Source organism: Anopheles ziemanni, chromosome 3 (assembly GCF_943734765.1).
Source record: "Anopheles ziemanni chromosome 3, idAnoZiCoDA_A2_x.2, whole genome shotgun sequence".
Taxonomy (NCBI): Eukaryota; Metazoa; Arthropoda; class Insecta; order Diptera; family Culicidae; genus Anopheles; species Anopheles ziemanni.
In genome coordinates this window covers 9693557-9706790 of record NC_080706.1, presented here as the reverse complement: position 1 = coordinate 9706790, position 13234 = coordinate 9693557, and the positions used below count along the sequence as shown (strand labels likewise).

At 47.8% G+C, this 13234-nt stretch overlaps 1 protein-coding gene across 1 annotated transcript in view; it reads left to right on the top strand.

Moving 5' to 3' along the window:
* Window positions 1-10358, top strand: part of LOC131289797 (serine-rich adhesin for platelets) — a 42611-nt gene extending 32253 nt beyond the window's left edge. The window contains 4 exon segments of the mRNA XM_058319109.1: window positions 1797-2423; window positions 3461-6568; window positions 7570-7733; window positions 10190-10358. Coding sequence (XP_058175092.1) covers window positions 1797-2423; window positions 3461-6568; window positions 7570-7733; window positions 10190-10358 — 4068 coding nt within the window.
* The last annotated feature ends 2876 nt before the right edge of the window (window positions 10359-13234 follow it).

Here is a 13234-nt window from a genome sequence, read left to right as displayed (position 1 = left end):
TTTTGCGAAATGCTCCATTTGCTTTCGACCGCGCCCGTTGGGCAAACGGTGGCAGTTTAGAGGAATCGAATGAAATGGTCAATTGAAGGATGGAAATGTTATTCCTCGGCGAAGGCATGCGATATTTGAAATGCATTGACATTTCCGAATATATAAGCATTTGGCTCTAACTCGAGGATTACTGAAATTGCAACGAAGAAAAAATGCATAATAATGTGGATAACAATATTTTTAAAAAGAGTAGATTCAAGACAAAGCTATGTACAATCACTATTTACCAATTTCGTACATGTAGAATATTGTAAATGAGAAACAAATTCAACGGCAAAAGGACTAACAGACTTGAAGGTAACATTTGTCATCGTGTGTTTTGAAGTTTTCCAAAACTATGCTAAACTTGGATCATAAATCAAAATTAAATTAACATTTCAAGCACAGTAATATTAAAAAACATGTTCTCATTGATATTTTTATCAATTTTCTGTAAAGTGGATATCAATAACATCAGTTGGCCTGTTAAGTAATTCATTTGTGACTCATTTTTCTAAAGATTCAGTTAGAATCTTCAAATGGGATATTTCTTCAAATAGCTCAGTCACATAAGGTACAATCGTTGGAGCGATACATTTATAAAACCAACTTGGATTACTTAAGAATCATTCCATTGTTCCTCTTAATAAAATAACGACTTCTATATTTCATTTCTTTGAGTGCAATTTAATAGGACGCAAGTAGCGAAATAAATTCAAAGAAATATCACATTACTAGGACGCAATTATTGGTCGACGTTCTTAAATGGTCTTTCCGTTTAAAAACTCCCACGCGAGCTGTGCTCTTGCAGTTTGAAACTTTCTGCACTTAATGCTAAGCCGTGTGTCCTTGAGCGCGCCATACGCCCACCACGCGTTTCTCGGGAAAGTCCACCCGCCGGGAGCTACTTTTCATTTTACACTCAAGCGCCTCTTAAGCATTAACGAAGGAGAGAGAAAGAGAGAGAATGATGGGGGAAGAAGCAATAGAGAACGCCGCCAAAAAGAATTGTCCCCACGAGAGGAAATGGAATCTCGCTGAAGTTGACCCCGTGGTGGAGTCTCATAAATTGTTTCTCCAATCGCACACAGCTCCTCCGGTCCAGCGTTATGGGGGGGGGGGGGGCGATATGGAAGGCTGGGCCTAATGTAATGGACAAATGAAACCGCCCATTAAGTAGGGACGTCTGCCTTTCCCGAGCGCGCCGGAAGTTGGTGGACTTTTTCCCAGCCGAAAAGGCGACAAAAGGCAGCATTTCTATTTAAAAAGATAATAATAGTTTCATCCCACCCTCCGCGAAGGGTGGGGGGTTGGCTTCCGGGTGGGTGGGCGTCGCTGTTAATTCTTGGGGTTTCGCTGGCAGATGGCAGCCCTGGGAACTGTTGGGAACAGTTGGGAAACTGTTCCAGCGGAGAAGGAAAAATAAAGCCCGATGTGGAAGAGAAAACTGCCGTAAATTAACATTGTGCCCAGTTTTTTTTTTCCTGCCTTTCCGGGTGGGTGTGGGTGGTTTTGGGGAGGGAAGTGGGTAAAGGGAACATAGAGGGGAGTTAGAAGGGATTATCCAAACTCGAGCCCTTGCGACGAAGGCAACCAAGCGGAAGCGGAAACAGAATGGCAGAAAGTCAAAAGCAGATTCCGCTCCCGCACCCGCCCTCACCCGGCCCATCCCCGTTCCGGTGCATCGTTAGCCACAATGGAGAATGGAGTTTCAACACTTCCGGGCTAAAAATGACCGTCTTTCGCCGCTTTACGCTTACTTTCAGCTGCAACTCAGCCAGAACAAGCTGTCCGCAACCGCAACGTCGTCGACGACGACGACGGCGACGCTGGTGAGCGCCGTCCCGAGCGTGTCCTCGCTAGCAGCCGCATCGACGGTTGCGTCATCGTCCCTCACCAGCACCCTCGTGTCCACCACCACCACCGCCAACAGCAGCACCAACACCAAGGTGCCAAACGCTGGCAGCGCAAGTGCCGATCCTAATGGACCACTCACGGCGCCGTCGGGCTCGGTGTCGTCCACAACTGCGTCCGGTGCGGTCGGTGCGGTTTCGACGGCCAACTCTGCCACGGCAACCACCACACTCACCACCGCCACCACCACTACCACCACCACCAGCCAACCCCAGCAATCGGCAACCGGCAGCAACAACAGCAACAACAACAAGCTCGAGCAGAAACCGGTCGAGTGCAATCTGTGTCACCGCAAGTTCAAAAATATTCCCGCCCTCAACGGGCACATGCGGCTGCACGGGGGCTACTTCAAGAAGGACTCGGAGGCGAAGAAATGTGATAAGAAGGAGAACACCGGGCCACCGCTGCAGACAGCCAGCGTTGGCGTGCGGGCGCTGATCGAGGAGAAGATCATCAACAAGCGAAGCAAGGACCTGAAGGTACGCGATGGATATGTGTGTTCGAATGTTTGTTCATTTTTATGTGTAGTTGTTTTGTACTGGCCGTTGCAAAAGGAATTGATTTTAGCTCTATTCGACAGCAGGAATAATCGAAAAATAAACGAGAGATGATCACTCATTTGTTTTACAGGGTTTTACAGATGATATCATAACCGTAGCAGTATTTATTCCAACTGTAGCACATGATATTCCAACAGCATCAGTTGATTTTATAACTCATTCATGTGTATCATAACTTTGTCAGTTGAAATCAGAATCGTAACAGTTGATATTATAATCCTCCTGGTACAGCAGCTTGTGCGAAGTATGCAACTAGCGAGTGTAAACGTATATCGCGCGAATGACAGCCCAAGGTGGATCTACATAGCAGGTCGGTTCATATCCAATGAACATCTTCGATTTTATTGGAACGAAAAAACTCACAAAGAAAGTTAAAAAAATGACATGCAGTTAACTTGAAAATTAATCAGCACTACTTGTTTACAAATTCATTTGGTTTTTTAATGAAACTAAAGCGATTCGTGTGATATAAACCCAAGTGATATGTTGAACTACCTTGGAGTCTCTTTCGCGCGATATACGTTTATACTTGCTAGTTACGTACATCGCCCGACCTGCCATACCAACTTTATAATATCAACTGCTACGATTCTGATTGCATCTGACAGAGCTATAATAAACATGATTGCGTTTAAAAATCAACTGATACTGTTGGAATACCATCTGCTGCAGTTAGAATAAATACTGCTACTGTTAGATATCATCTGAAAAACTCTGTAATTTTCAAACGATCCATTAAAGAAAATGTTAGGTTAGGTTCTAACAAAAAACATATATAACCAACTATAAAGTGAGAACTGAAAGATTTTAAAAGGATACTTTAAATCCTTTTGCAACTGCCAGCTACATTCATGTTCTTCCGTTTGCTCTTCTGTTCCGTTGTATCCTAATGTGTCCGTTATCTTTCTTCGGTGTAACCGTTCTGTCCCACCGTCCCCGCCGTTGGGTAATGATAGAATCTATTGTTGAAGGGTTCGTTCGTGGTGCCGGCGCCGCCCCTGACCGCCCGCCGGCTGATCGAGGCCAGCGAAGCATTCCTCTCGCCGAAGCCGGGCACGGTAGCGATCGTCTCGACGCAGAACGGCACCACGCAGATCATCAACACCGGGACGCTCCACTCGAAGGCAACCATCCTGACGGCGAGTAATGCGGCCAGCACCAGCGCACCACCCGCGATCACGATCAACGGGCTGACGACGACGACGGCCGCCGGTACGATCATGGCCACGGGCATCCCGCCCGGGACGGAGCTAAAGGATGCCACGTTGATCGAGCTGCTGAAGCGCGGCACGAAGGTGGCGGTGAAGCGAGCAGCAACGCCGATACTCAACCAACAGCAGCAGTCGGTTGCGTCGTCCATTACGACCACGACCTCGAGCTCTTCGGGAGCCGGGAACCTTATCAGCACCGGTTCGCGATCGGTTGTGCTACCCGGGACGACGAAGCTAACGACGACATCCTCGAGTGGTCTGATGAGCTCGACAGCGGACAGTGGTCCACTTTCGCTGACGATCTCCCAGGCCACGGGAGGTAGTACAGCTGGGGACGTGTTCACACTGGCCTACTCCACCGACACCGGTGGAGGGACGACCTTCTTCAGCGATAACGACGTCTACAGCGTGAGTGAAACGGCAATGCTCCTGCAAGCCGTCGATTCCATCCAGCTATTGCAGGACTCCAACTCCGCCGAACCGCTGGACGAAATCGCCCTCTCGGACTACAGCTCCATCACCGACCAGGGTTTTACGCCGTCGCGCCAGATTCAGGCCGTGCTCGATTCTCCGCTACCCGAGAGTCTCGCCGAGTTCGGGGCTCTCAACTCCAAAGACTTCGTCCTGTACGGGAGCTCGCAGCCGTCGTCCGTTAGTAACGGACCGTCGGGCAACTCCACCGGCGCCGGCACTAACCTGCTCGAGTCACCGTCGGGTGCGCACCTATCTCCGCTTCCCTCACCATTGGCCTACCCAACGCCACCGGCTTCGCATGAGGCGGTGGCCCAGGCATCGCCTTTCCTAGACGACTCGCGCCACTTCACCGATGCGGGTTCGTTCTTCGACGACAAGCGTGGTCAGAACTTCCTCGACGATGGGTTCTTCAAGAGCGAGCCCAAGGGCGATGAACACGGTGCGGGACCGGGAGCGGGTAAGCTTACCGACAGCGAGAAGATACTGGCGCTGAAGAACGAGCTGCTTGACCATGAGCACCACGATCTGTTCCGGTCGAACAAGAACCTGTTGGACGAGCACTGCTCGGAGCTGTTCAAGTCGGAGGATAGCTTTTTCGCCGAATCGAAACCGTCGCCGGTCGACGGGACGTCCAAGATGAACCTGGACTTCCTCGACGACGCGCAGGTGTTCATCGAGGAGACACGGAACGCTGCCTCGCCGCTCTCGAATGCGTTCTTCTCCGCCACCATGCACGCCGCATCCGCCGAGGAGGTGAAGGAGGCGCTCGAGGTGGTACTACCGCACGACGATGACATCGGCGTGTCCGAGGGTGACATCGACCTCTACTACCTGAACGGCCTTTCCTCGCTGCAGTCGCAGATGATGCCCAACTCGGACGATCCGCTGCTGTCGTCCTCGCCGAAAGACTTCGCCCACCGTCAGCATCAGAAGTTCCTGTTCGAGCAGAGCCAGCAGCAAGCGCTGCAACACCATCAGCACCAGCAGCAACAAATCCAGCAGCAACACCTTCGACAGCAGCAACAGCAGCAGCAGAATCATTCATCCACGCACAATCATCCACTGCAGCAGCAAGTGGCCGCCGCCAACAACTGTATGCCACCTAGTGCCAAAAAGTCGAAACCTTGCGTCGGCGACTCCGGGACGATCCTCGCCGGTGACTCGAGCAAGGTCCCACTCACCGTACAAACCGAACCGATGTCCAAGGGCACGGACAGTGTGTTCCTCAGCCCGAGCAGCCTGTCGTCGCACAGCTCTTCGTCGTCGTCGTCGTCCTCGATGGCGACTTCCGCCGCTTCGCCCAAGCTCCAGCACGCCCTCCTAGGAGGCGGTGGAGGAAGTATCATGTGGCCTCGCAAGCGATCCCAGACATCCACCGGAGGCAACGGGCTGAGCCACCCGATGGGGCAACGTAAGCCAACCGTCTACCTGTCCAAGCTGCGCCGTTCGACCACGACGTCCCTCCCGGCCGTTCACTACACGCCTTCGCCTATGCTGAACCCGGAACGAACCGGTTCCACCGGGCTGTACGCAAACGTGGTGCATAATCGCGCGTCCGGCCTGGACACCGATCTCGACAGTACGATGGACAGCACGAGCGACATCTTCTCCGAGCCGCCCCTGCCTATACGGCCCCGGATCAACCTCGGTCCGGACTATCAGGCAACGCTGCCCGACTGCACGCGTCCCAGTGTCTACAGTGCGCTGCAGGGGTACTCCGCAAACCCGACGCAACTGTGGGATCCTGCGGTCGCACACAACGAGCGCCAGGTACAGCGTTTCATCGAACTGGCGCGATCTTCGGCCGCCCCCCTCGGTTGCCACTCGGAGGAGAACGCCCTCCAGGCGCTGCTGGAAGCGAACGGCGAGATTCACGTCGCCATCCTGAGCATGCTGCAAGCGCCACCGGCAAGCATCCATCGCCGCTGGACCGCCGGTGAAATCGAGCAATTCATCCAGGGTCTCGAGAGCTACGGCAAGGACTTCCATCGGATCGCCCGCGAGCTCCTGCCCGCCAAGTCGACGGCCGACTGCGTCCAGATGTACTACTTCTGGAAGAAGCTCTGCATCGACTACAAACATTCGCACGGCGGCGCGCACCGGCTCGTGGACGGGCTGGTGGCGTCCAAGTTCGCCGGTTCATCATCGCCGTCCCCACCACCGACTGCCCCTGCACCACCTCCACCACCACCACCGGTGGAAGACCTGTTGATGGACCATCTGGACTATACAAGTACCACGATCGGCTCGGCGAAGGGTCACCACTCGACTCAGTCGACGGCTTCGACGCACGGAAGTGCTCATCAGCCTTCCGGTAACGCACACAATGCGCCCAGCGATGTCCGACCGCACGTATGCGAGGTTCCTGACTGTTCAGCGGTAGGTTGCCTAACGTAGTCCATCACCACTGTGCCTTGTGTTCATAGTACTCCCTATTTGTTGGTTTTTAACAATTAATTTAACATCATAACTTTGATTTCAAACATTACTAAAGTGTATCCTTTGTTTCTTGATACTAATACTCACTGCATCTGTTCATAAAACCTAACCTTAATTTTCCTTTGTCGAAAAAGTATTTCCCAGCAATTTAACCAATGATTTATTTTCGTTAAATTTCTCGTTTGAAGAACTTTACTCACCACCTTTCCATTCTTGGATTTGTGGATTTCGTTAAAGTTAACGTAACACAAAAGGGTAAAAGTGGCATTTCCAAATTCGTCAAAAAATGTTTTACATACATCTTTAATTAAAATGTAAATGTATAATCGTGCAAAGATGTTATGTTAGAGAAGGAAACAAGATTTTCTCAAAGTTGCAACATTACAGATGCGAGTTGAAAGCAAAATTAACTAATTGAAATAGGTTAAATGTTTATTCTAGTTTGTAAATACCAACTCCGGTACTTTTTCTTGTACAAGCTTGAAGTAACTTACTATAACTTACTTATTATATTCAACAGAGGCAAGCAGTTCAAAATGGCATTCAATTAGAAACGATGCTTGTTATAATTCATTTCATTTACATATCTTTACTTTCTCATCCGTTAGAAAGGACAGAAAGGATTCCTCATGTTTCTTTTATAGTGCCACCCAACAGCTCCAACCCAATGCGTTCATATCTTTCATAGGTATTAACCCCAAAATGTGTTAATCCGGCGCTACGTAGCCTTATTAAATATTATTTCCCGCACCCGTACCATCCACGCCGATTGTGCCAGCGGAACTCACTAAAATGGCTGACGCTCTGTTAACGATGCCGTCACAGTGCTTCCTCGCCTTGAACGCTGCCTCCACCCCCGTTTGCCACAAAGCTCCATTCTAATTAGCCTTGCCTTTTGCCTTTCTTTTTCTCTCTATCACTCTCGATCTCTCCTTTCGCAGAGCTTCTCGTCGAAAGCGGCCCTTCACGGTCACATCCGCATTCACTGTATCGGACGTAGCCACAGCGCAATTCAAAATGGTAATTTCTTGAGTGCCGCCGGTAACCCCATTAACCCTAACCTCATACCGACAAAGGATGACTATCCCTGCAAGGTGTGCGGCAAGTAAGATCACCCCATAAATGCTCGTTTTATACGATACTCAACCGTTCGAAAAAACTACAACAACTTTACTCAACAACTCCACATCAACAACCACCCCCAAAAACAAACAGAACAGTTCGTTGCGTTGGCGTTTTTGGTTCTGTTGGACGCGACCGCGCGCAGGCAACGCTGGTGTGTGTGTGTGTGTGTGTGTGTGTGCGGGGGACGGTGGTGTAGCCGGGGCGAATGGCTTAATTTGGCCAACCCGGTGGTCACGGCAGGTCACGCCGGCGAGTACCACGAGCTCCAGGATCCAGTTTACGGCATCTCTTCTTCTCTGTTCCTCTGTCTCTTTTTTGCTTCATCTTTGCCACTCCTGTGGCCTCCCCGTGGTACTCCGCGCCGTGACCAACTCCACCAGGATGCCCAGTTAGTGCCATCGGACCGGAACATCCTTTCTCCTGCGCCGCCACACAGTGTCCTCCGCGGTGCGTCATCTCTCTTATCAGTTGCATCAGTATGAGCAGAAACAGGAATAGAGAATGCTAGAGTGCTAGAAAAAGAGAGAGTGTGTGCATGAGGAGGGGGTCGGAGAAGGAGAGGAAGGGGGAAACATGGGACACACCACAATCTACACACACACACACACACAGCGGTGCATTCGCCGGAAACAGAACAACAGATGCAGTCACAAAGAAACAAACACACCACAAACAAGGACACTGTACACTTCCGCATGATCGTGTGCGTCATTCTGTGTGACACGCCCGTTCTCTCTTCCTTCCTGGCGCGAGTAAGTGAACCCCTAGTGTGTATGTGTGTGTGTATGTACTAACTACTAAACAATAGTACAAGATCGCACGAAAGACGCACGCTACTTCACGAATCCTTTTCACTGTCTCTGTCTCTCATTCTTTCTTCGTGCGCTTTCGCTCTCTCTCTCTCTTTCTCTTTCTATCTCTCTTGCTCCCTCTCTATTTCTCTCTCTTGCTCTCTTTCGCTCTTTCTAATAGTGTCGCCATTCTTTGCCACAAACTGTTTCCAATATGGCTTTCTGTTAGTATCGATGGATGTTTCTTAGAAACAGTGATGTATCGTTAAGTGACACAATATCTTTCTTTTCGTATATAATTTATCAAAATCCTTATATTATTATCTTCCAACAATCTTTAGTTTTGAGTTTTATATTCAGTAGTACATTTTTCATTTATTTTTATAATTTGCAACTTATCTGCTACGAAAGAAGACAATTAAGGCAACAAAGACCGGAGGATAATAACTTAAACCTCACCCCCATAAAATCGTTGACTTACTTAAACTTCACAACAAACAATTGTTTGATTTTGTAATTTTTTTCTCTAAGAGATATTATAAAAAGAGGTTTTCTACAAGACCTTTGTAATAACGTGAAGACCCCAAAGGGCTGACTGTGCATGACCGAAAATAGTCGTTTGGCCATTAGGAACCAGTACTTTTGAAAAAGGACTGTTTGATGGTTTTGATATTTTTTTATGTTTGTTTTTCATCTTATATTTAGTTTATGAAACTCTGAGTATAATTATGTTCCCATTTAAAACCCTTTGAGATACTTTTCCTAAACTTTAATATACCGACCCGGTACATCACTGCAAAGGAAATCTATCTAAATCTGCCACCTTTCTCGTCTTGCGGTTTGTATAGACCCGCGCGTGTGTGTGTGTGCGAATCTGTATGTGCCCGTCGATCGTCTATGTTTAGAGCAACAACCAAAAAGTACTGATCAAACTAAACCCAAACACCTGCATCACCGTCATCCTATCTCACCCTCTGGACTGTCTGTGTGTGACGTACGGTTAGGACAACTGAGCACCCGTCTGGCTCGATAGTGGGCCAGATAGAGTGTCCCTTCCTCCCATCTCTCCATCTTTCAATGCTTGCTGTTCACCTTCGCTGTTTAGTGTATCCGGACGCCCGCAGTATCCCTGCTAGAGTGGTACGACGTTGCGAAACGGAACGGTGTGTGAAAATAGTCTTGTAACAGAAAATCGAAAACCACTAGCAGCCGATTAGTATTTGTTAGCTGTTGCTGGCGTAACTACTACTGTTGCTATGCTACTGCTGCCATCTACATCTACTATTACTACTGCTACTACTACTTCTACTACCACTACTCTTACTGCTGCCTTTAAGTACCTTGTTAACTGTAACTAACGCTAATGCATTCACGTCAAGATGAAAGCTAGTAAGAAACGCTTCTTAACTCAATGTTTGTTATGCGTCCCCGCCTTTAGAGCGTAGTGCAAAACTCAAACGACTCTCTGCAAAACAACAGCCAACAACTAACAACAAACCCGAACGAATCACTCTCAGACCCGCCAACCACGGCACCCGGAAAGGATCGCCATTAATTTTTCATTCTCTCTGTTCCCTCTGCTGCCGCTGCCTCCTTCTCCCGATCAACCGATGCTACAACCTTCCCCATTGCCGCCGCGTTGAAGGGTTTTCAATAAGGTAAAAAGCCGAAGCGCCCACATGAAGTCACACCGGCCCCAGGATGCAAGCGATCAACTGCAACACCAGCTGCAACTGCACCAGCAGCAGCTGCAGCAACGCCAGCAAGATAGCGAAAAACAAGGCACCACCGGCGACCAGCAGCCATCCAAATAAGTGCCGCCCACAACGGGGCCCGAATGCTGCCCGAGTGGAATGCAGAAAGAACGCATCGAGACAATCTTCAAAAATCCCGACAACGGCGGACACCCAACATTCGCACAGGCACAGTGAAGCCGGAACCGACATTCAGCCCGGATCCTTCGTGTACTCCCCCGGGTGTGTGCTAAAGTGCACCCAAGCAAGTGTAAGACAAAACATAGAACAAACTAGTTGGTAAGAGGGTGGGAATGGGGCGGGGAAGACAAAAAAAAACGTAATTTACACTTTACTAACGAAATGGTTGTTAAAGCTACGAATCACACCGACCGAATGGAAGTGACACACATATTAAACGCTCCACCCACTGTGCAGTGTACTAAACACTAGACACATAGGCAAACACAAAAGTGGATGACCGAGTTGCCCCCCCGGGCTGCTGGTGGGCGAAAAACATTGTCAAATTATGGAACTTCCAGCACACAAAATGACAAAATAGCGGTAGTCAAAGTGGTGAAAACAAAACAAAACTTTAAACCAGTTGTGAGACATTGAGAAGTGAAGAACTTTAAAATCCATTTGAATTCACCACGTGGGCGAAAAGGTGGCGAGCTCCGGAAGAGCTTTTCGCCGGGGGTGGGAAAAAGGGGGGAGATAAACAGATTTAGAAATTGTAGTAAATAATCGAAGCCCATATTTGTTCGAGCATTAAACTTACAAACAAAACTAACTATAAATATATATATATATATATATATACATACAATGATATTTGCAACACAGAAAACTATAAGACATGGATAGATACGCTTCGTGCGAGCCACGAACGAAATGAGACGTTTTTTGTATACCTTTTTGTTGTTGAATCTTTCTACTCTAGTCTTAAATGGAACGTGGAATGCTCAAAAGTATAGGAGAGAAGAGAAAAAAAAAACACTCACACACAAAATTACTCCCAAAAGGTAAATGATGTAGAAATGATGGACAAGATGTTAAACATAAGTCAGGAAACCGCGTGTTGGAGCGTAGCTTATAGTGCTGGGTCACCTCCGAGGGATCCTTTCTCGTCGTCTCGGGAGGCGGGAGACACCTTATGGGAGGGGGTGAACACACACACAGTTTCCACTTGTACATACGTATGTAAGCAGACACAGGTTGCGCGTTCATTGTTACGACGTTTTGAGTCCTTTTGGGGTGGTTCGCACGCAACGAAAGGCAACGGAAATGAACGGGCATGACGCAGACGAAACCACGGAACGCTGTACACACTCCACCTGGAAAAGCATATAGGAAAAGACAGCCAGCTCGCTTCGGGGTGCCTGATCGTTTACGGTTCCCCTCTCTTGGGTGGACACAAGCTGACCGATCGTGTGAGGAGTTTCCAGTATAACCACCAAAGAAATGTTTGACAACAGTATGATCGATCGAGGGAGCGAACAGTGCACGATCAGGATCGTTGAAGCGAGGGCAAGATGGAAGACGAAAAGGAAAAAACCAAGCAGTGTAAGACGCTCTATAGATTTGTTTTTTAATCAAAACGAGTTGCACTCAAATGTAAATCCTGAAATCAAGAAAGAAGAAAACTTGAAACATGGTTGTATCTAGAACTTAAGTGTTGATCAATGTTCTTAATTCTATATTGACTCGTAAGTTATTAGCAGAGGAGGAAGGGGCTAAGCAAGGGCAGTGAAAATAAAAAAAAACACGAAGGTCAGCTGAATTTTTCTGTCTGCAAAAGAGTTGAGCAAAAGAATACCAAAAAAGGAAAAACCTAGTCTCGGGAAAGGCTGTGGCCCCGCCATGGTGTCCCACTCACCGAAACCATTTGATTCGTTGTTAATAATGATAGGCTAAAGGAAACCAAAACACGGAGGGTAGTTTTACAAGCGGCCGAGTAAGAGCAAATGTAAAACTGAAGGCAAGAGACAGGGTCAGATCGCTTCCGGATAGGTTGGGGGAAGTTTGCCGAACGAAACAATCGATATCAGTGGGCGGGTGTGTGTCACACGTACGTGTACCATATGTTTATTTTTCTACGTCAAATTGCCACACAAAAACAAACCAAACCTATCTGACTAACTAAACACCTTCTATCCGACAACACTCATTGTTACATTGTACTACTCTACACCAGCGTTTGTGGGAACGTAATGGAACCGTTTTGCTGGCCGTAGGCAAAGCAGCCAAGAAGAGGGAATGATGATTCTTCGTGATTTTTTGTCGAACTTAGAGCAAATTTGAATCACTCTCCTCCTTACCTATCCACCCAGCAGAGTCAATACCACTCGAAGATATCTTACTCTCCACTACTATAAATTAAATTTTAGCTCCAATCGTGGCTCAACGAAACAGGATAGCAAAATGAGGAAAAAAAAACTCTTCTAAACTTAGGTAAAAGGGAAAAACACCGAAACATACATACACACACACAGAGTCCGTCTCCATTAAGGCCAACCGTACACTAGGCAATGTTATTCGATACTATATCATGCTAGATCACAATTCTTCTTCATGTTATTCACGATTTTCCCCTGGGTTGAACATGCGTAGAAGGGAAAGCGGAAACCACTTCTGATATGATATTACTTTTGCACTGTCTCTTAAAATGTGATATGGATAAATTTTGTAAAATCAAAAACGTGTTACCCTTAAGAGAATTTGAACCTTCGAAGCCACCCTGAACAGCACATTTTCTACAAAACAAAACGGAAGGAAGACGAACAATTCTGCGGAAATGCAAACCGAAAGTCTCTCGTGCTCAAGCAAATTTACGTGTACTATCTCTTTGGAATCAATCTTATTACATGTCGGGACGATATGAGTGACAATCGACATCCAGCCACTCCAGGTCCGAAGAACACTGGCAAGGCATCACATATTTTAAAGCGGGGGAT